Genomic DNA, 25,157 nt, shown 5'->3' with positions numbered 1-25,157 from the left:
AGTTTCCTCTGCAGCTTATGGTCAGCCTCAACAGGTTATTATCAGATTTATTATCAATATCAGGAATCAACCAGGAGGCAGAAATGTACCTATAGTTAGAGAATAATGGCAATAATTTTAATTAGAACTTCATGATTAGTATATTTGGAACTGTGGCATTCCCATCATGGCTCAGCAGTAATGAACCCGACTAGTATCCAGGAGGATGTGGGCTCGATCCCTAGCCTCACTTAGTGGGTTAAGGATACAGCATTACTGTGAGCTGTGGTGTAAGTCACAGATGCGGCTCGGATGTGGGGATCTGGTGTTGCTGTGGCTGTGGTTTTAGGCCGGCGGTTGTGGCTCCAATTTGACCCCTTGCCTGGGAACTTCCATATACTGCAGATGTGGCCCTAAAAAGACAAAAAAAGAAGGAAAAAAAGTATATTTGGAACTGGTCAACAGAGTACAAGCTTACTTGGCGAAAGTTAGCCAGGAACAACCAATTGGAGAATTATAGAGGATAACATTAGCACCACACCTACTGTGTGTGCTGGATATTTGGCACCATCTTGATAAAGATTGGGTTGGTTAAGGGAATAAAATAGAATTTCCCTATATTAAAAAGTAAACAGTGATCTAAAATCTGTTACACATGTAAAATCACACACACACACAAATATAAGGTCTTGTTCTGTAATCTGATTTAAGAATATTTCCTAGTGAAACCCCAAGAAATATATTTTTAAATGTTTACTTCATGGAGGCAAAAAATATATTTCCAGTAACATCATTTGGTGATTTGTTAAGGGGACTGCTCTGCATACAAATGTTTGCTTGGTGATGGGGGCAGATTTAGGGAGGATAAGATAAAAAACATTGGGTACAACAGAGTTCTTAGGTCTGGAGTGCCACTCTGCCACTCTTTCCCATTTCCCCTAGCTTTTGAAAGACCAGAGCACAGCTCAAATTATGAATCTGCTATGAAACTTACCTCTTCTTTTTCAAGCTAACCCATCATTCTGTCCTCTGACTCCCAGAGTGCTTTGCTCTCCCTTTATAATAGTATAACTAATGTATATGAAATTATTTGTCCATAAGCGTTTCTTTCCCATTGGAATAAATTATGAATTCTTTGATGGCACTGAGAAACCATTCATTATTCAATCTTGACAATTTCAACCTACCACTCTAGACTTTGACTTAAGGATATAGAAATAGGAAACCCACAAATGCTTATTGAAGTGAAAATGTCCCAGAAAATGCCCATACAAATTAAAATTTATGTTTTCATATTTCAGATAGCATCCTAATAAAATGCTTTAAAAATTAATTTAAAAAGAAGCAATTAAAAATGCAGTAGAAATTGGAGATCTTGAATAATATTATAATATATAAGATTGAAAATTTAGTGGTGGCCTCCTAAGGAAGAATTACACAAAAATAAGTTTGTATTAATATTGATCCCACCATTACATAAATTTTTTAAAACAAGTTGATATACTGAATGACATAGGTACGCATAATAATCGAAGAGCCTTATTATATATCACATATAAATCAATACAATATGTTTTTAAATTACACATTACAAAAAGTATGTAATTGTAAAATAAAATAAATTCTCATAACTACTGGCTGAAAGAAGGAGGAAAGTCAGAATCAAAAATTAAAACATCTGTGTGTTGTTTAAAACTTTGGAGAAATGTTTATTCAGGTCTTTTGCACATTTTTTAATTGGGTTGTTGGCTTTTTTGCTGTTGAGTTGTATAAGCTGCTTGTATATTTTAGAGATTAAGCCCTTGTCTGTTGCATCATTTGAAACTATTTTCTCCCATTCTGTAAGTTGTCTTTTTGTTTTCTTTTTGGTTTCCTTTGCTGTGCAAAAGCTTGTCAGTTTGATTAGGTGTCATTGTTTAATTTTTGCTCTTATTTCTGTTGCTTAGGAGACTGACCTGAGAGAATATTTGTAAGGTTGATGTCAGAGTATATTTTGCCTATGTTCTCTTTCAGGTGTTTGATGGTGTTTTGTCTTATATTTAAGTCTTTAAGCCATTTTGAGTTTATTTTCATGCATGGTGTGAGGGTGTGTTCTGGTTTCATTGCTTTGCATGCAGCTGTCCAGGTTTCCCAGCAATACTTGCTGGAAAGACTGTCTTTTTTCCCATTTTATATTCTTGCCTCCTTTGTCAAAGATTAATTGACCATATGTGTCTGTGTTTATTTTTGGGTTCTCTATTCTGTTCCATTGGTCTGTATGTCTGTTTTGGTACCGGTACCACACTGTCTTGATCACTGTGGCTTTGTAATATTACAGAGATGGCCAACAAGCACATGAAAAAATGCTCAGCATCATTGATTATTAGAGAAATGCAAATCAAAACTACCATGAGATACCACCTCACATCAGTCAGATGGCCATCATTAATAAGTCCACAAATAACAAATGCTAGAAGGGGTATGGACCCCTTCTGCACTGTTGGTGGGAATGTAAGCTGATAAAACCACTGTGGAGAACAGTATGGAGGTACCTTAGAAAACTATACATAGAACTACCGTATGACCCAGCAATCCCACTCTTGAGCATATATCCAGACAAAACTTTCCTTAAAAAGGACACATGCACCTGCATGTTCACCACAGCACTATTCACAGTAGCCAAGAGCTGGAAACAACCCAAATGTCCATAGACAAATGATTGGATTAGGAAGATGTGGTATATATACACACAATGGAATACTACTCAGCCATGAAAAAGAACAAAACATGGATGGAACTAGAGGCTCTCATTCTGGGTGAAGTAAGTCAGAAAGAGAAAGACAAATACCGTATGATTCACTTATATCTGGAATCTAATATGTGGCACAAATGAACATTTCCAAAGAAAAGAAAATCATAGACTTGGAGAATAGACTTGTGGTTGCCAAGGGAGAGTGGGAGGGAATGGGGTGGATTGGGAGCTTGGGGTTAATGGGTGCAAACTATTGCCTTTGAAATGGATTAGCAATGAGATCCTACTGTGTAATACTGGGAACTATGTCCAGTCACTTATGATGGAGCATGATAATGTAAAAAAATAGAATGTGTACATGTATGTGTAACTGGGTCACCATGCTGTACAGCAGAAAAAAATTGTATTGGGTAAATAACAGTTAAAAAAATCAATGAAAAAGGAAAAAAATTAAAACATTAAAAATAATCTTTTGACATAGATTAATAATGTTTTCTCAAAGGAGTACTTAGAAAACATGTTTTATATGCCATAGTAAGACATAAAGATGAATAGAAACACAGTGAAATATCTCTTCCTAAACGTTTAGAAGACAGAAAATCAAATAGAATTGGAAGTATATACTAAAAATAGCATAAAATTAGGAAAAATCATAACATTTATATTTACATTTTATTCCTAGAAAAATATTAACAAAATTCTTAAATTATGGGTCCAGCCAAAATAAAAGAAAATATTATAGAAAATAAAATCAGAAATGTAAAAAACAATATGATAGATGACTTCTGTGAACATTATCAGATCATTTGGAAGAATAACAGTAATGAACACAAACGGCTATTATGAAATGCCAAAAGTGAGGCAAAATATGATTAGAAAAAAAAACAGAGCGTGAGAGAATAATTTAAATAAATAAGTTTTCCATACACCAAATTTCTAAGAACAAAAATGTCTATTAATGAATCTGGAGATAAAATTAACCAAATATTGGCAAATAGACGACAATAACGTGTGAAAGGATGTGCCAATTAGGTTTAAGCATGGCTTATGTTAGGATTGCAAGGCTGGGAGTTCTCGTCGTGGCTCAGTGGTTAATGAATCCAACTAGGAACCATGAGGTTGCAGGTTCGATCACTGGCCCCACTCAGTGGGTTAAGGATCTGACATTGCCATGAGCTGCTCGGATCTGGCATTGCCATGAGCTGCTCGGATCTGGCATTGCTGTGGCTCTGGTATAGGCCGGCAGCTACAGCTCTGATTAAACCCCTAGCCTGGGAACCTCCATATGCTGTGTGTGCGGCCCTAGAAAAAGACAAAAAGACACACACACACACACACACAAGATTGCAAGGCTGGCCACCACTCAGGGGAAATGATTACTATACCTAATCATTTGAACAGAGAAAAATAATAAACACTGTATAATTGGATATGTAAATTCAAGAAAATAATCAATTATTTAATATTTATACTCTAATTAAAACTTTTAAAAGGTACAAACACCATTTTATTAAAATTTTCATTGCAAAGAGTATATATTTAAATGATTCCAATATACAGCTAGTGTTGATTTACAAAAGCAATTATTTGGGGTTAGGATGTGATTATTCACTTTATCAAGGAGCCTGATGTTTTATAGAAAAGAACATCTACCTCAAAACTTATCTCAAATAGCATGTTATCCTAATACATTGAAACATGATTTAAAACCTGAATTATCTCATTAAATGTTTGAGAAATGCATCTTCTTTTTTGTGTTACTATATTACCGAGTAAATTAGATGTACTTAGATATCTTCAAATAAATAATACAATAGGAATTCCTGTCATGGCTCAGTGGTTGACAATCCGACTAGGAACCATGAGGTTGTGGGTTCAATCTCTGGCCTTGCTCAGTGGGTTGAGGATCCTGCATTGCCATGAGCTGTGGTGTAGTTTGCAGATGTGGCTCAGATCTGGCATTGCTGTGGTTCTGGCGTAGGCTGGCAGCTACAGCTCCAATTGGACCCCTAGCCTGGGAATCTCCATATGCTGAGGGAGCGGCCCCAGAAAAAGGCAAAAAAAAAGACAAAAAATAGTAATAATAATACAATAGTTACCAGTTTTGCAATAGTCATTAATAGTAGCAATACATACTTCCTAAAGTGCTTTCTCCTACTGATCCAATTGCTATGATGAAGATGTTAAATATACAGATAATATAAGAGATGAGGAAACTGAGCCCTAAAGGAAAGGTGGTACTTAAATCATCTAGCCAGTTTGTATCTGGCATTACGTGTTCAATTCTATTAGATTAGAGACTGAGAATAATCATAATAAATGTTTCCAAATTTATTTGCTCTCTGACATATTGAATATTATTTGAAATATGTACTAAAAGGACCTTACAATGAACAATTACTTCTAATAGCAATGTTAGTTTACCTGGTTTATCAGGGCTCAGTAATTCTTTGTGTTCTTACTATAATACTAATGGAGGTAGTGATATTTTGAGCTAAGGGACTTTAGTACAAAGCATTCAAGTAAAAGCCACCAGTTTATATGTTCAAAAGTAAAAGAAGCAAAGGTGATCCATAGTTTTACACACTGAATAGATATACAACATTTTTATAAATCCTTTTTTCTCCTGGAAAACATTTGGTATCCAAATGGATATCCACAGCCACCACTTGTGGAGTTAGAAATATTTCAGTATATAACAACTGAAAGATTAGGGCAATATAGATTGATTTTTCTGATTACAAGTTGGACATACACTAAATTAATGAATTCAATTAACTATAATCCACTTCAAGCCTCCAAATATTTATTGAATGCCTTCTCTGTTTATAAGGTACTTATTAAGGCATGGCGATCCCATGCTGTGTGATTTAAGATTTTTGACATACTCTTTTTTACTCAATAAGAGTCATGAGTTGAGAAACATGTTTCATTTATTTTACACTTCTAAGAAATAAAGTTATAATTTTCCATGAAGTCTGGGCTATTGAAAATAAATAATATAAGTAAATATGACCTTATATACACACTACTTTAATTTGTAAAAAGAAAAAAGTATAATTTTAGATAGCCTTCAATATAATTCCTAACTGTAATGTCATAGTACCTAAGCATTTTCCATATCTATATATCTATATATCTATATCATTCTAACAGCAAACTATAACTTAATAAAGGATTCAACAAAGCATGTCCAAACACTAGCATGAGGCCAGTCCCTCTGGCAACATAACAAGACTGACCTTTATGAATTGTTACCCCTGACTTCCTCTGTTTCTATTGCCTTCCCTTCATCTTGAAGCATGTAAAATAAATTGCTCTGTGTTCAGAAATACTCACTCCAGAAAAGAAATAACCTTACCCATTGGAAAGAATTCAAAATTCATCTCAATCTCTGAAAATTTTTTTCCCTCAAAGTTGATGAAATCCTGTTTGGTGTGATGAAAAGAGCAAAGGTTTTGAGTTGGGCAGGCCTGGTTTGAACCCAGATTTCTCCGTTGGCTAGCCACTTCCCTCTTTCTAACTTGTTTCCTCAGATTAAAAGAAGCTAAGTCTATCTATCACTCAAGGTTGAGGTGCTTCCATGAGAGACACTCACAGTTCATAGCAGTGAACAATGAAAACTTTTCTTTTCTGTCCTGAAAATGAGAAAAAAAATGAAGAATCAGAGTAAAAATGCTTAATAACTTATCTGAGAGAGGTGTCTTCGCATGTACTTTAGAGAAAAAAAGAGCTACTATAAAAATTGAAATGATAATATAGGAAACAATTCATAAATTGTGAATATTTGTACTTAAATACACAATTCATAAAAATGTATATACTTATTTTACTTCTGTTTTTTCACAATCAACAAAATTTTATTGACTGCATTTAATTTGAAGTTTAAGAATTACTTGAAATGTGTGTAACAGAGTTTTATCAAAATACCCTTTTCAGAACTTGCTTCATAGGCAAAGATCACTTCTAATTGTATCCATTTTCATAGTTTTCATGAAGTCTAGATGTACATCGTAACAGGTGGCTCCTCTGAGATTCTCTTGTGTACTAACAATAAACAAGCCAGCTTGAGAGCCTGTCCGCTGCATTTTACCCAAATGGGCTATGTTACACTATTGTATGAAAATTGTCAGTAGCGCTTTGAAAGGAACAGAGAGTTGAAACTTGAGAAGGAAAAAACAATGAATGGAAAGCCACTGCAGGTTTGTTTGCTTGTATAATGTTGTTTTGAGAAATGTAAAGAGACCACATTCATATTTGATAAGACCAAGAAGGAAGGATCTTAGACACAGGGTTTGAAATGTTGATGGAACGAAGGGCAAGTATCCTGCAAATTATCTCCACACACATTAATTTGGCATCTCAATAAGCAGAAAGTATATTGTGGAGAGTGTTGGAAATTCACTGTGGTATACATAGAAATTCCTCCCTTTAGTTGTACCAAGTTGAGTAAACCAATTCATGTTACCTAAAGCTCTTTTATCTCAAGCTTCTCAATTTTATTTATTTATTTATTTTTGCTAAAGTAGTCCCAGCAGAGAAGACAGCATTTAGTAGACAAGGGACATGTTTGGTTTTGATCTTACATTAACAGTGGAGATTTTAGAGCTTAGAAACAGAAAAAATCCTTCACTATTTATTGTATTAATAAATATTAAATATGAATTCTTACACATTAAATTATTAGATCACAAAGTGAGGTTTATCAAATGTGGAAAGGGATAGGGAGATGGCAATTGTAAGTAGGATGTGCAAACATTAAAATAACATGAATCATCAAAGCAATCAACGAGAGGGAAATGAGAAAAATGTAAAATGCAAGATAGATTTTGGTGAATGTTTTAACCTTGTAAGGATAGATCATTCTACTTAACTGCTGTGGAGCAAAATTGGCATTGATCCAATGCCAGCATTTCAGTATTATTATTCTATTGGTCTTTAAATCACAGATTTTTTTAAAAAAGCAAAGCAAAACAAAACATAACCTACTTACTGAAACACTAGTTCCCCAACACTCGAGTCTCCAATAAAGACAAAAAAGTGATAAATAAACTATGACTGAATCTGTTATATTTATATTGAGTTATTTATTTTACCCTTTGTATGTGTTGACCTTGATAAGTTAGTTCAAGGCTTATTTCATGTGAATCACTAAAAGGGGGGACAGAGATCTGAATTTAAATTTGAAACTATTAGGAAGCCTATGAGGAGTTCTGAAGCAGAAACTACTATGGAAAAAGAATTGGTTAGAAGCACAATTTGCTGATCACAAATTACTATATAACTGTACAAACATTGTTATAGAAATACATGACAGATCGTCATTAATAGTGGATAAACTAGTTAACATCAGTTGGCTGAACAGATGAGAGTCAATAAATATTTTAATTGAAAATTACAAGGGAAAATTACATTAGATCACAAAATGATGGTCTTCATTGGAAAGTTTCAGTATCTGTAGATGTTAACACTTACCTGTGTTAGGATAAAGATTTAAAATATAGAATGTGTAAATGAGGCTGGAATAAACTATATTGATATTTCATAATAAAAGAATCACGTTAAAGAATTAAACAATTTCACGATTTTCTTTGGTATTATGTTCCCAGGAATCCTCCTTCAAAATGAAGATTGTCTTCTTTTAGGATAGTGATTAGATTTCATCTCTATATTTTCAATGTCTAGGCAAGGGCATGACAAACACATGCCCTCAGTAAATAAATAACTGATGGCTGAAGGAATATGTGGCTGGATCTCAGAAGTAACACAGAAGCCACTGGTCTTTCTATGGAAATAAAATCTACTGGCCACTGTATCTTTCACAACTCCTAGTTTAACTTGTGTCAGTATCACAATATTCAACTCAAAATAATACTGTTCTAAAAGGCATAATAAACCAAATTCAACAAAAATAAAATGACAGAAACAATTAAATATTTACATGAAATAGCACAAGATATAACCTAATATATCTAACATCATCCAATTTCTCTTGAAGACTTTGAGAATTTTAGTTTTGAAAAAATTAAATAATTAGAATGTAGTCTCTCTAAGATGGGGAGATTGGAATAATCTATGCGATGCTAGGTAAAAATAAGTAGTGAGCTTCAAAATATTGAAAAATGCTGATTCCTAAAGACTTAAACATTGGTAATATTTAAATATTAAGTTCAAAATGTCATTTCTGATTTTCATCTGTTAATATATTAATGAACACTGCCAAGCTAACACAGATATTAAAGATTTCCTAGCACTTTGCTGGAAAATTGATTTTAAATGTTTCTGTTTGACCTCCTTTAAAAAGATTTAACAGCTAAAAGAGCACCCAAGCACTAGTTCGAATTTACAGATGAAAGGTTTTTTTTAGGCCATGAAAATAGCATTGAACATGAATTCAATACAGGTAATCATGGACACATCAGCATTTTTATTGCAAACTTCATTTAAGAGGGTTTATCATCTCCATCACCTTATAAACTATTAAGCTAAAAGTGGGCACACGAATTAATAGCCTGGATGCAAATTTGTTTACACAAAACATTTGAATCAGTTCAGCTGCTTTGATTTAGACATCAGCCAAGAAACCGTTAACTCAGGGTTTCTCCATGTATGTGAACACTGAGTAAATATTTTGTCTAGTCTACATAGTTCAGTCAGTTAGAGCACAGAGCCAATAAATTCAAGGTACTCTGTTTCATCTCCAAGAGATTCAGTTGTGTTTATTCTGCCTGTTCTCCTAACTTTGATCCGTTATCTCGCAAATGCAGCTTTTAGCAAGACAGAGCTCAATATTAGAACACACAGATAGATCAGCATAAATTCATTACCAACATTTGGGAGAAATTCAATTTATACCTCCAATAACAGATTCAGAACAGTCATACCTGTATATAAAATATAGTTTAAACATTGAAAACAAAACCATTTCTAAAAATTACAAATTACCTGAAGGTAAAGTCATTTTAACAGTATTTTATTGTGCTTTAATAGAATAACAACAGAGTAGGCTCATTTTCACTTCTCTATATTAAAATACTCATAATAAAATATAGCTTAAAATTATAACTTTTATTGACTCAGTTGAGAAACTCTAGGTACCATTATGTGCTAATTTAAGATAAAATGAAATTAAAAACATGTTTTCTTCATATTTCTTTCAAATCAGACAAGGATCATAATTTAAACAAATAAATATATGTATCAATAGAAAACTAAAATAGATATTTGAGAAATTAGAATAATATCAAACGATAAAAAACTCAGCTAATAGTTTTATTAAGTAGCTGTGAATGAATAAACAAGTGGTTCTTGGAAATATGAACAAGCTCCCAAAAAAGCTATTTTTTTTTTTTGTCTTTTTGCCATTTCTTGGGCCGCTCCCGCGGCATATGGAGGTTCGCAGGCTAGGGATGGAATCGGAGCTGTAGCTGCCAGCCTACACCAGAGCCACAGCAACGCAGGATCCGAGCCCCGTCTGCGACCTACACCACAGCTCAGGGCAACGCCGGATCGTTAACCCACTGAGCAAGGGCAGGGATTGAACCTGCAACCTCATGGTTCCTAGTCGGATTCGTTAACCACTGCGCCAGGACAGGAACTCCAAAAAAAGCTATTTTAATTATCAGTGTGCTCTCCTTTCCTTTCATCAAGATCATGAAAACAAAACATCAGTAAGTTTGTGATATAAAATGTTAATAGACTATAGTGAATTATTACAACAATAACAATAATATCAATTTTAAAATGGGAGTTCCCATTGCGGCTCAGGGGTAACAAACCTGACTAGTAACCATGAGGACTCAGATTTGATCCCTGGCCTTGCTCAGTGGGTTGTGGATCTGGCATTGCTGTGAGCAGTGGTGCAGTTTGCAGATGACGCTTGAATCCTGCGTTGCTGTGGCTGTGGTGTAGGCTGGCAGCTGTGGCTCCAATTCAACCCCTAGCCTGGGAACTTTCATATTCTGCTGGTGCGGCCCTAAAAAGACAAAAAAAAAAAAATTAAATGGAAAGCCTGGCTGATAGTTAATCAATTTCCAACATTAAAATTCCGGAATGTATAATTACAGGAAGTAGAGTTGGAGACAGAGTGTAGCTTTACTTGTATCCCTGAATTTCAGCAGCCTAGGAGAAATCTACATCTAGATACTGCAAGATGCAAAGCTATTTAAAATATCACTGTCCCGTAACAAAGTGTCCAATGTAATAAGTATTTCCCATGAATAATACATATGAGGATATTGTTAGGATATCTGAGCTTTAACATTGAAAATATAGGTTAAAATGACATTTTTAGAAATAGATCTACAAAGTTTTAATAATGTGAGTAGAAAAAGGCAAGTTTACATTGAAAGAGTCTGAAGTTCAGAAAAGATGAAAGTACAATAATACTTCTATTGGATATGAAAAACAATTTATCACCTTCGAAAGAAAATGTAGTACTAATTTTGAGCATTTAAGTATAATTTAATAAGTGTATATTTTCCTTTTGTAGACAATGATGTATATTTTAATGTCCCTACTTAATTTTTAGGTCAACATTAGATTGCATGTTAAGTTTCTCATTTACCAACATTATTACACTCATGTGTATGTGTCTCCTAAGACAATTACTGCAAGAAGTATTGTTTTGAGCCTGATCAGAATTTGGAGTAGGCACAGTGTTCTCTACTCTCATGGAGATTTACTCCCATAAACTAGTTAGGACTAAATAAAGAAGCTCATAAGGCAGTACCCAGTGAAAAGAAACATGAGCTGGATAGGGAATTGAAAGACTATTTTGCACTCTTTTGCTTGGCAAGTCTCTTTATTTCTCTGAACTATCTCCTTTGGGGAGGAGGGAGAGCAAGAGGATGAAGCCTGGATATGTTGTTTCTTAAAAAGCACCTTCCTTAACTATAAGACAATAGACAGGTCATAAAAGTTTTCCCATCCTTAAAATTCTATAGAAATGATTGGAAGATTAAGGTACCAAACAGAGAAAATTTTTTTCCCAAGAATTATGGTACAATTGGTAACTTATTTTATACCCACATATTATTTTATATGTGAAGTCCGTAAATTTATCTACATTCATAAATTTTAAGTTTTACTAAGGACCTGTGAAATCAGATTGTTATGATCATTATACAACTACAAATGTGATAAATTCATTTGAGTAATAAAAAAATGGGAAAAAAAAGTTTTACTAAGGAGCACCAGTTTAAATCTAAAGATTATAACTTTTGATTTTTTTTTGCTCTTAATACACTAAATAATTTTATATGTTATAGTGACTTTTTAACTTATGTATTATTGTGCATTTACCTCACTTAATATTGCTTATAAAACTGGAAACTATCTTTCACATCTATCTTGCAGAATCATTATGAGAATAAAGTTAGGCAAGTAAAAGATGTTGAAAATTACAAAACTGAGAAGTTATGTATTACTGTAACTATGATATATATAATATATATGTATAATATGTGATATATATATATATAAAACATAGATATTAACTTTAGGCTTTCTTTTATATTAAATTAAATATTAAATTTATTAATATTTCATTTTTTTCTCTTAAAAATTAAGATTGTTTAGTCACTTAGTCATTTATAATTTTAAATTTTGATGAGTCTATGAAAGTATTAGTCAAATATCATTTCAACCACTACCTACCAATAATTCTGGAAAGCCATTGCACCTCTGTGGCCTCAGGAAATATGGATAATTTATAAATGGAGATAATAATCTGCACATAGGAAATAACAGCTATCCCACAAGATGCTTGTTACAATTCAAAGCTGGAAAATGAGAGAGAACCACTGCTTGAGATGTAGGTGACACACTCTACCTAAAGGGCTTAGCCCAGAGTTTCCTGCTGCTCGGATTTTACACAATAAATGCACATGTCTATTTTAGTACCATTTCCCCAAATATAATAATGTATTACATGCTTTCTATATATGAAGCACCCCTGAGTATTCTGGAGTCGATCTGACAAACTTGCATAGTGGAAAACTTTAGCATAACTGTTGGTTTTTCAGTTTATTTATTTAACATTTAATACATCCACTCTGCAAGTCTATTTCCATTTATAAATTTCCTTTAAAATGGTATTCAACCAATTTTATAAAACTGTCATAGTTAAAAAAATCCTTTCAATTTCTTTAATGTAATCATAAATATTTCTTCAAAATTTGCCAACATAAAGCAACTGAAGGAAGAAGGACTTTATAATCATAAACATTACAGACTCAGCTTTTAAGAGTATCACTCATTACTTTTATGTATTTCAACCATTTTCTGAACATTTAAATACTTCAAATTTAGCAAGATTCATTATTTTGGAAATTTTACTCCCATATCTTGAAGAGACTTTCAAATTTCAATGTCACTAAAATTGAAAATAACCCCTTAACATTATTGATTGTTCTTACAAATTAATATTTGTAAAATATACTAGTATTTTCATGGTAAGAGTTTTGCATGATACCATCATCTTATATAGATTATGTGAGAGAAATATACAGATATAAATGCATATGAGAGGGAATGCTTAAATGTTAATAGGACTTGAACATATTAAAAACATGAAGAAAAAATTATTTAAATAAGAAATTGTGTCCAGATTTTGAGAGGAAATAAGAATTTGATTTTTAAGTATGATCCTTCAAAGTTTTTGAGACATTAAAAATCAGTCAACATACTGATTTTATATTTATAGGCTTGTAATGTCAAAAATAACTATTTAATATATGATTTTTTTATTTTATGTGCATACTTTAATAGTCTTAGAAAATATTTTCATTCCATAATTGTTTCTTTTGTCTTTTACCAAATGAGTAGTTAACATTAAAAAACTTACCGCAAAACATTATAATCACTAATATTCTTATAAGATACTAATTGGCATATGGTACTTAAATATTAAATTTTGTGATTGTCTTCATTGGTGCCATCTGAGCAAACGCTAGAGTAAAGCTAATAAGGTATAGTTGACAGGTAGTCGAACATAAACTTGAAAGCCCAATGATCTAATATCAGTTCTGGAGCTAATTATCGTGTAACCTAGCAAAAAAGCACTTACCCTTCCTAGGCATGTGCATTTATTGTATAAAATATGAGCTGGTATTTAAGAACTCCTCCAGCCCTGTAAATACCATGAATTTGTGACAAGATGAATTAACAAATTCATGTAAGTACATTTATCAATCAATATTAAAATAAATCAATATTGGAATGCAATGGATGAAATTAGCCCAGAAGTAGGAGTAACATTAAGCTACGAGTCTGCCCCTGATTCATAGAGCCAGCACTTGAAGTAACTGTGTAAAGGTGATAAGCAGAAATTTCAGAGCGTTTCTCCAATGTATAATAGCCTGGGAACTTAGCCAAAGTGAAATAAAAGCTAGGGAGAAGAAGCTACATTTTTTATTTACTGCTGTGGACAAGTTAGGGCTGGTGGTGGTGTTAGGGATGAAGTGTGTGGGAGTTCAAATTGGCTTTGTGCGTGGAAGTGTATTTAATAATACTGATACAGCTACTAGTGTCAGGCACTGTATATGTTATGTGCATAATCTTCCTATTGAAATTCTAATTTCCTTTTTCATAGATAATGAAATTGAAGCTTAGGTAAATTGAGTTGCCAGTACAAAGATAGTTCCTGGAAGAATCATTTTTTGACTTCAGGTCTTAGTGGCTCCGAAGCTCTTGCTCCTTAATTTACTGTAGTGTTTCTCACATTTTAGAGCACATCAGAATTACCTAGATGACTTGTTAAAAACACCAATGTTGGTACTCAACTGTCAGGGCATCTGTTTCGGTAAACCTGGGGTAGGGACCTGAGAAATCACATTTCTAACAAATTTCCAAAAGATGCCTCCAAATGGTGCAAAGTGTTTGGGAACACTTTGAAATCACTGCAGTGCGAGCAGTTGTGAGCAAATAGAATAATATTGTACTATCTAATGGTACATGATTACTGTTGATATTCTTATCTATCCAGTTAAAGGTATTTGATGCATATGCTAATCTTAGAAATTTTGACTTTTAGAGATTTCAGATTGGGTTCTGGGAAACAGGCCATGGTTATATAGAAAGTATTAATCCTTAGGAAGCCTCAAACAGCACCAAGCAATAGCTTACCAAAAGGCATGATAGCGAGAAATGCATTTGATAGCTGCAAGATTAGAGGCTTGAGAGAAAAAAGATCTCTACCAGCACTGAGAACATGAATACTGGAAAGTATTCAGCAAATTGATTTTTCTCACTGATATTCCTGTAAAAGTGTTATTCTGATGAGAACGAGAGCCTTGAAAGTGTCTAATTCTGAGAAAATCTTGTAGACATGAAGATTTATCTCTGGAAAATACCATAAATCACCCCACCTGCTCACTCAGAGGGAGACAAGATGAATTGCTAATGATAGCATTTGTTCTATCATCCTTACCAGACCTCATCCAAAATCCAAGTTAGGACTGCCATCATATCCATAAACTGCATGCCCCTTTGGATTATGAGTAAGAGGAAGGAAAAAAAAAAGAGCATGTTTTAGTGTTTATATAGATAAAATGGCCGTAAGTTTTATTGGTATCTCAGGCATTTCCCTCTTTTTGTTTGCAGTCATTTTACTTCTAGTGTCTCAAACATTGGAATTCAAAGCATAAGATGGCATATTTTCTCAAATAGCCATGTTGCCTAAGGTAACAGTTGCCTCACCAGACATATTGTTTGGTGCTTCAAAAAAGTTGTTTTCCATACTAGACAAAACACTGTAGGTATTTAATATCCTGAAGCCTTTTCTGGAGACCCTGATATGAAGTAGAAGATAGTCAACTCTTGGAACACAGGAAGTATATTTGAAGCCTTGAAATGAAGGTTAGCTGCTTTCTTTTCTTTGTATCTGAGATTAGACAAGTTACTTTTCCCCATATGAGTACAAGGGTATTATAGATTGTTCTACTTCTTTTACTTTATTGTTTTATCAGATCTCACTTATGACAGAGTTTTACTGTTTTAGAACCCTGAAGAAATGCCATTTGCTACCTCTTTAAGATTTCCCTGTTTCTGTAGGTACCAAGTTGTATGTCCAGGGAACAAATATGTATGCCTCAAATCTACTCAACTACCCCACAAGTAGTGGGGATGCTAATTAATATCATGAACAGTAATAACAACTACTGAAACTAAATCTATGCTTCTGGGGTACTTAATCTTTTCTCCTTGAGGAATCTCAAAGGAAGTGGTATCAGGTTTTTCAAGAGCCTGAAACCTGCTCTGTATTATTTCTGCTCACACCACGCTCGTCCTACAGTGCATAGGGAGATGCAGAGATGCAGCCCCCACATCCTCCCCAACCCCCTCAAGGAGAAAATTCAGGAAAATATGATGCTGCAAAATGATATTTCTGAACGATTTCAACGAGGTAACTGTTCAAGGAAAGTTCAGGTCAGAATTAATTCTAGGAGCTCTTCAAGCCTTTTGAAGGCGGTAAAATTGGGTTGGATTAGCAACTTGGCAGTGCAAAGCCTCCCCATAGGCTCCCTGTTTAAGGAGAAGGGAATCCGCCTGCTGCCTGAGTCTATCTTTCTTTCTTTGGTTGTCCTGCTTCATTATTATTCTGCATTGCGCTGCAATCCTCGTGCCTGTCCCGCTTTCAGCCCTCAGCTGGCCTCTTCACCGGGCTTGGGAGAGGACCGCGCTACAACCGGGATGACCCTGTACTGTTTCGTTTCCTCTGCCTTTTCCCCTAGGGCTCAACGAAGCCCTTGTGGCGATTCCACCTTGATATTGCCCCTTCTTGCCTTATGCCCTGTGATAGTGGCAAGCTGGGGATGAGGGGTGGGGATGGTAAAGGAGCAGCAATCCACATTATTCATTCCCCAGTGAGTTTTTGGAACTCTAGAGAGCCTGTTAGAGGAGAAGTTGTTTCGGCGAGGGTGGTGCTGAGGTCTGTCAGCTGGGAGAAAGGGAGCTTTCTCAGCGCCTCCACCCGATCGCGCTATAGCAGTGGCCACAGCACCACCGACCATCTACAGTCCGGGGTTGTGGCGGGGGGCGAGGGGAAGACAGAAACGTACTGTTTGTTACCGGCCACCCATTTCTGCTTTGCACACACACCCACACCCACTCCCCAGGCCTCCCAAAGGCTCCTGGGTATAGATTCATCTGGGGCTTCTCCCAGCAACACACACACACACACACACACACACACACACACACACGCACACACATACTCCTTCCTACACCTACTCGCGCGCCAAAGGCCAAGTCAGGTGCTCAGTTTCAACCTCAGGTGGTTCATGGATATTTCAGGGAGTCTGGCCTTCTAGAAGCAGTAAAGCAATATTCCCAGAGGAAACAGATGTCCACAGTGCAGCAGGTCCGGGACCTCTTGACCCCAACACAGCTGCAGCTGTCTCAGTCCTGCTAACCTCAAGGTAGGTTTTTGATGGTGGCTTTTTGTTTGCTGTCCTTATTGTTCCGTAAAAACATTAACCCTACCCACCCACCTTTGAAAAGCTCCCTTAAGACACGACAGAAAATTTCCCAGCGTTACTGCCAGGTAAGACTGTTGCCTTGAGGTCAGGGAGTGAGGGTTCCAGCGCTGCCACCCGGGGTGGGAGAAAGGTGCTAATGAGCGCCTCTGGCAGCTCTTCCAGGGCAGGACAATGTGACCCTTTCACATAGTAATAAACTGCGGGAGAGGGTGAGAACCCCACTTTTCCAGAAGAGCTCTGTGGCAGGAGTGACATCTCCTCGGAGTCCCAGAGCATTGGGAAACACGGATCCTTATCCAAGTCCGGGGTCCCAGGAGAGGCCCTGAAAGCATGGCTCAGGGTGGGGGACGTGGCCCACTGGTTGTAAAGCACTCTCCATTGAGATCAATGCTTTCTGTACCCTCTCTGCATGATTTGATTGCTCCCCTAGGGTTTCCCAAGAGGCAGGGGAATCACCCCGCGGGTGTCTGTTTACGTGGGCGGGACGTTTAAGCTCGACTTCACAGTTTCTGATTAAAACCTAAAACAGACACGCTGCAGCTGCAGGCTGCATTTCAGAAACCTCTGCGTGAGTGCCTGTGTGTGTGTGTGTGTGTGTGTGTGTGTGTGTGTGTGTTGCCTTTTAGCATGAAGTAGGCAAGTAGCAGGTCTTCGCAGGCCCCGCCCGCCCCACCGGCAATTTGGTGCCCTCCATGGCCTTTTATTTCAGATGGCTACACTGAAGATAAAATGCCCAGAGAGGGTTGCCTCTCTTTTCAACCCCACTCGGAGCAATTCAGGCCTACTACTGAAGGCCACTTTGTCTTCTATTCTGAGATGTTTCCTCTCACTGAGCCTCTTTGTCATTGGTGTTGCAGGCAGAGGTGAGATGGTGGAGGGATGAAAAGTGTGGAGGGAAGGTAGAATTCTCCAGGCTGGAGCTGTTCACCTGGATAAGTGCTCTCCTTGGACTTCCTGAACCCTAGCAGTAGCCTAGAAACCTGCAAAGCCCTTAGAATGACACCCCATCCTGAGCTTTCCCTTGGGCCTGAAAGACTAGAAGAAAAACAGTGTGGAAGACAAAAAACGGTCATAGACGTTGGAGGAAACACTTAAGCCATTGCAGCAATCTCGGTTTTAGGAAAAGCCTTAAGACTGTGGTGAAGTGAAAATAGAATGAGGTGAATGAGAAGAAGAAACGATTGTCAAAATTGGTACCACTGGGCTACAGGGAGCAGGTCTAAAGCATAGAGCCTCTGTAAGTTTGTGTCTCAGAATTTAACAGCGTTCCAAGTTGTAAAATATAGGAGATGTCTTTCAAGTGGCAGATAAGTGACAATGAAGAACCTTATTACCATTAAAAAAATTTTAATGGCCCGTAAAAAAATTGATTTTGAGTGGAATCAAGCAGAGTGTGAAATACTCCTTCTTTCAATGGCCCCGAAACTGGAATATATTCTGTAGCCGATTAGCTCAGTTCAAAGTACCGGAGCTGTGAGTAAAGGAGAGGGGTCTCATTTCTAGTGCCATCTGAAGCAAACTGACCGCGCCGTTTGTTTTCTATCAGCGCTTCTTATCTAGAAAATACGGTAGGTGCGGGCGGCTGGGCTGTAATTGCAGGCGGCGCGGCTCGGTGTTTGTCAGCCTGGCGTGCTCGCCCAGCTTCGGAGACTCCCTCTCCCCATCTGCCCCTCGAATGTGTTTTGACTCAACAGGTATCACATGAAAACTCACTTAACCCCCGGTCATCTTCTAGCAAGAGCCACCTCAACATTTTTTTCCTGCCAGGAGCTGCTGCTGGCTCCTTGCGCCTCCCCCACGCGGAGCGCGAGTGTAGTAGGCAGCCCCAGGGCCACTTATTAACCACTGTCTCCGTGGCAGACAAACTAAGCATAAATGTAAGCCTCCTCACATGTCGAGCCAGCGACAAAAAAACCTTGTAAGCAACAGAAGACACATTTTGTGCACTAGGCAGCGTAGGACAAGCGTTTTGGTTTAAGAGCTCCGCTGAGGAATCGGGTAGGGGTGGGGGGTGGGAAGGGAGCTCCAAGCTTTAAGGAGCAGGTTGGGATTACTAGGCACTTGCTGCCACAGAGATCGAGGACGACTTCTTGGCGTTTAGGCATGTAAATTAAAATTCGAGGCATGCCACGCATCATAGGTCGTAATAGGGGGAGAGATAACCCCTCCAACTCCCACCACCCAAAACATGAATTATCATTTCTACTGAATGCAAATGGGCTGCCTTCTGTGGGGGGACGGCCAGCTGCAAGCTGGACAATAAACTGTTTCATCGAGACGCGGCCCAATTGCGGTTCAGAGAGGCACTCCTTTACAAAGGAAGAAGCGTCCAGTTTGTCTTGACAGTGGTGGCGCGCCTGGGCCAAAACACCCCCTCTCCCCAACGCCCACCCTTGACACACAGACACCTAGGATTTGAAACTAGCTTCACTGAAAATGACATCCGTCTCGTCTATGTGAGCTGCTATGAGTATGGGGAGGCGATTGTTCAAAAATGATGGCATGAGTCATAAACACCGCCTGAGTATTCTTTGCAGCAATTAATGGACAGCAGGGTGCAGGAGAAGTTGTAGAACAGAGGTAGGGATCTATTTTCTCCCTGAGGATCATCTCCTTCCGATGATCCTGACTGTCCCTTGCCTTCCTGCTTAAGAATAAATTCTACATCCCACCCACCCCTCCCCTTATCTGTGCATGTGACACTCACTCTACCTGTCTGAAAGCTGAGACTTGCTGGGGATTTTCTTTTTGATCATCAGCTAATGACTTTCCTCCTACCTTCATTCAACCCCAAAGGTGGCTCCTTCTACTTCGTGGCGTTTTAGACCATTCAAGAGCCCCATTTTAAACCAGACCATTACCACAGGACCTAGGGAAGCTCTCCCATCATTTATCAATGCAAAAGAGCCCACGTAGAAATAATTCACATTTGCATGCACACATTCATGTCCGTGTAGGGATGCTTAGAAGATCCCTATGCCCTAATCCATTTAAAATCCACCCATTCCTAACATGTGGGTAACTTTCCCACTTGAAAGGGTTAAAAAGCATTTACAAAAGCATCTTTAATATAAATATTTCAGCCAAAGCATCAAACCTCAGTGGTTTGACTAGAAATGAAGGTAATCCTCACCACCAAGAAAAGTCTTGCAGAGGAATTCTGCTTGGATATCCACTAGTTAGAGGCTATACGAATCAACTCACGTATTCGTTTGAGCATACTGCAAGAATATTTATTGAGCACAAGCTCAATCACTGCATTGAACGCCAAATCTGGCAAGCAAAATGCATTTCCTATCTGGGGGGGGGGGGGAAAGAGCTGTGAATCAACTCCTTCTTCGGCATTATCATGATTTTTTTATCGGTGCAAATTGCAAAGTAAGCTGCCCTCTGGGGCGACAAGTCAGCTCACCTCCATCCAGAGCAGAGGGGACCCCCGAAAGCAAACCTACCTTTCACACAAGACACCGTCAATAAAAAGACGAGGTTCCAAAACGTAAATCCACTTTTAATCCCCATTTTCTTCATCAGGAGGAAGTCTAGGCGGCCACATTTAGCGCATTTTCTCTTGCCAGGCTCCCGGGGTTTGGATTCCTTCACTCGGCTTTCCCCTTTGCGGATCCCTTTCATATTATTCGCGAGCTCCTAATTCCTGCTCCTCAGCCCGGCGCAGTGGAGTTGTTGCTGTTGTTGGTGCGCGGTCACAGCTCGGAGTGAATGGTGTTTCTGGGATACCACAGCAACCTTGACGAGGACTCAACCATCTCTCTCCAACGGGGGCACTAAGTCTCCGCTACTCTGGATTCTGTCTTTTCTTGTGCGTTTTTTCCCCTCCACCGAAATCTACCTCGATTCTAGCTCGTTATAGCAACCACCAGAAACCACTAGTGAGCCTCTTAAAGCCCAGCTCCTCTCTTTGACAAACTCCCCACAATATCTGAATTTAAGTGGTTTGATTTTTTCCCCCGAATAGATCAATTCTGCCTGTAAAAGCAGCCCAAGAAATATTATGTTAGTGAGCTCTCCATTGCAGCCTGTGAATACAGAAGCATGTTAGAAGACTATTTTAATAGGAGAATATGTGCTGCTTTGGGGAAAACTGTGATGATAATGAATAGGGCTCCATCGATGCCCACACCATTATTATGGGACATGTGTTACTACTGTAGTTGCAGTATATTTCAGGCAGGCGTCTCACATTTATCACCCTGTTTTTTAATTGAAAAGGGAAGATCACAGAAAAGAACTTATTTGCACACATACATTTACACATTAAAGTGTCTACATGTAAACCCATAACGATTTTTTTTTTGATTCATTAGGAAAACCAATTTCTTCCCTGACCAGGGCGGAGGTGAGATGCGGAGGGAGTCAGTCATCTCCCCAAAGAGTTTGCCCTTTCATCCTCCCAACCCGCTTTTCGGTGGGCCTGTGCTGCAGTTTAACTATTTTATCAGTGGTAGTTATCCGCAACAGGCCTATTTGTCTTAATTTTGAATCAGTCCCAAATATGTAAATAGGAGGTTTCTTTCAAAACGGAAAACGTGTGTATCTATACATCTAGACCTGGCAGCGCCACACACCACTCAAGGGTTAACATTGCACAAGGGAAGAGTTCTTGCGCCATCTACTGGCCATCATAAGCCTCCCACTTCTCTTTCATATCTTAAAAGGTACCCTATTTCCCTCATCCCAAGGTGTAGGGGAGCTTCGTCCGGAGACCAGATAGTTTTGCTCTAGTATGCCAATTTCCTAATCTTTTTTGGTTGGTCCTAGCCCAGATCTTACAACTGACGAGTTCCTTAGACTAGATGCCGGATTCAAGATCTGACCTTTTAGGGAATCTGATACCATTTCAGGAAGGGGAGGGCTGCAGCAGTAGCCCTGAAATAGATAATTGCAAAGGCTTCCGTCATCATTTGCATGTCAAAGGGTATCAGGGGGATTAGTGTTTAACTAAAGGGCTCGTTTAAGAGGACTGCCCAATTTGAGTTTGCAGCTCTCCACATTGCCCACAATGATGGCTCCCGTCCCGCACACTACACGATTACCCTGGCCAGATTTTGTCCCCGGGCTCAACATGGAGCTGCCTGCTCAGGAGAGCAAAGCTATTGCATCTGGAGGGAGTTCTGCTTGGGTAAAGAGGCACAGAGCAAGCGTCTAGAGGCGAATGTGGTGTGTGGGTTCAATCCGCAGACATAGGAAGGATTCTGAGCTCTCCGGGTACGTGGCATTTTGTGTGGGTCTGTGATTCTCCCAGTGAGTGAATGTGTGTGTGTGTGTGTGTGTGTGTGTGTGTAAGCGCGCGCGCGTGTTACAGGGAGGGGGAAGAGTGTGTGTTTATGGAAATGACAGATAGTGTGATTTTCCATGCGTGGGTGTTTTCCCAAGTGTGTTTGTGCAGTATATATGCGTATGGGTCTGCAATGTGTGTATGTTCCTGTTTGAGAGAAAGAAGAGGGAGAGAGAGAAGAGAAAAAGAGATTTCTCTTCCTGGTAGGGAGCATTAGCAAGAGGCAAAAGCTGTAGACACCCGACTGACCTCATTAAATTTGGAGAGGTACATTAAGAAACATGTGGTAGAATACTGTTCCTTCCCACCAGTGCTTTCTTTTATTGTCCGCATATGCAGATTCCAAGGGAGTGGGAGACAAGGTTGGGACTAGACCGAGATTGGGAGGATCAACACTGAAAACGTCATTAGCCTGCTCAGCCACCTTGGTGGCAGCTCTGGCACTGATTTCAGTCAAGATGTCAGGGTGTGCTGCTGCTGCTGCTGTTGCCTTTGCTGGATGAACAAGGAGTTAGATGCAAACAGGTCCATGGACTTAATGAGGACACTGGACAAAATCCTCCTTACCAAGTGTGCAGAGGTTAGTTACCTCCACTGATTTCACTTTTTATTAAAGGAAAACAAAAATCTTGGGTGTATGTAATCTATTCAAATATACGCATATATATCCAGGCAGGAGGACTTTGTACCCCAAAACTTTATTTCTCAAAAGTCAGGAGTATTTTTAACAGTAACTATTGTGCAAAAATAGACTTTGACTATGAGGCCATCATGACTATAAGATACCAGTTTCTAATATTCATTGTCAAACATGCTAATCCTATGATTCATTTATCTTTCCCTAAATGAATCCTGCCTATCATTTCAATGTGAAGTTGTTAAAACATTTATCTGGTAGCTTAGAGTACATTGAACAATACTATAGTTTCTCTCATAATAAACCACAAACTATTTTTTACTTGCATTAAGGCTCCTGAGACAGGATGGAAAATCATATTTTACAGATGGGAAAAGTTGAGTTATGAGGAAATGAAGTGGTTTATTCAAGGTCATCACCAAGAGCCCTGACATGTAGTCCAGTACATTTAGCACTGGATCATGCTCTTGCCTCCTCTTCAAGGGAGCATTTCCAAAAGTATCCCAGAAACAACATTATCAGCCAAAATCCTGGGTGAGAAATTCCTCAATTTTCCAGAAGGAAAAATAGCATCTAAATTTGGGTGGAAGAAATCATCTGTCTCAGCTGATCTGTAGGAAAGCAGCACAGTTGTACATAGATTTGTTTAAAACTGTTATAAAAAAGAAGATAGAGAAAAATAGCTAACACAAGAGCAAACATTAAGTACTTACTGTATGCCTGATATTATATTATATTTACATAGCCTATCATATTCCATCTTTATACAACTTGCTGTGGTAAGTGCTACAATTATCCTTATTTTCTAGCTGAAGACGTTGATATACACAAAAGTTAACTATCTTGCCTTGCCTGAGGTAATATATTTAAGAGGAAATATGAATCTATGGTGTCAAATTCCTGAGTTGATATCCTTGCCCATGGATACTTGCCAATATCCTATGCTAGCTCCCAAAGATGTGTGTTTTAAAGTATTCTGATAACAACAACAACAAAAGCAGACACAGCATAATTTAAAGGTGATCAAATTATGTATACACACACACTCACACATGTGTGTGCACACACACACACACACAGAAAAACTTTGAAAATATTGTGCAGTTACTAAAATTTCTCCCCTTTTTTTCCTTAAAAAAAATCTTATAGCTTATTGATCTTCTCACTTACAGGTCAGGGGGAAAAGTGACTTGGTCAGGGTCATCAAGACAATCACAATGATGAAGTACCCTGGAGAGCTCTTCAAAGAGTCTAGATCAGAAATGGACAGGTTTTTTAAACTGGAAGGACCAGATTTCCATTCCTTTACAGTGCCCCACCCCACCCCCAATACTTACACAATGCAGTGAAGCCTGATCTTAACACAAGGCTTAGTTGGCACTTAGAAGGGAGAAATAAGCACCTTTTCAAAAAAATTGTTTTGTACTAATCAGGTCCTGATATATATTGCATATACTCCACTGTAGCATCACATGGGCAAAATCACTGAAAAAATGGTGAAAATAGAATGAGTATGCTGAGGGAAAAAAAAAAAAAACATAAAGACTTCAGAAGAGGTTACCTTTAATTTTGAAAAGAATTACGTATATTTTTTGACAGAGTCATGAACTTATTGTTTTCCTTAATGCATGTCATAGATAAACAGGTTTACATGAAGAACTTACTTTGTTCAAATACAGTATTTATTTTGTTATAGAAGTGTTCCTGCCTGTTAGTGGTGAATGTCCATTGATTGTAGAGATAAACTTTTTAATTAAAAGGCTCAAATTCAAATCTATGGATCCGTTGGTGAGGGGACTAGTTAGAGTAAGATGAAAATGTTAGTGATTTAAAAATAATGAAGCAGGCCGTTTCCTGTTTGTTCACAGTTTTTATTTGGCATTTGTTGCCAGGAGAGTAGGGGAAAAAGGAAGAGCTCATTTTCTCAGTTTTCTAGTTAAATGTCCATTCTTGGATCCATCATATCTGACCTCCCCAATTTCTGAGAAATAAAACATTTGAATTTAAATGTTGATTCTAGACTAAGGAGGGAATGCT

The 25,157-nt window shown here is 37.8% G+C and overlaps 1 protein-coding gene across 2 annotated transcripts in view; it reads right to left on the bottom strand.

The window, feature by feature from the left end:
- CSMD3 (CUB and Sushi multiple domains 3) overlaps window positions 1–20,959 on the bottom strand; it is a 1,203,192-nt gene extending 1,182,233 nt beyond the window's left edge. For both annotated transcript variants that reach the window (XM_047783389.1, XM_047783390.1), the window contains exon 1: window positions 20,643–20,959. In XM_047783389.1, coding sequence (XP_047639345.1) covers window positions 20,643–20,820 — 178 coding nt within the window. In that variant the 5' untranslated portion in view covers window positions 20,821–20,959. The remainder of the gene's footprint in view (window positions 1–20,642) is intronic.
- Window positions 20,960–25,157: the final 4,198 nt, after the last annotated feature.

This window comes from Phacochoerus africanus, chromosome 6 (genome assembly GCF_016906955.1).
Source record: "Phacochoerus africanus isolate WHEZ1 chromosome 6, ROS_Pafr_v1, whole genome shotgun sequence".
Lineage (NCBI taxonomy): Eukaryota > Metazoa > Chordata > Mammalia > Artiodactyla > Suidae > Phacochoerus > Phacochoerus africanus.
This window is presented reverse-complemented; position numbering and strand designations above follow the sequence as displayed.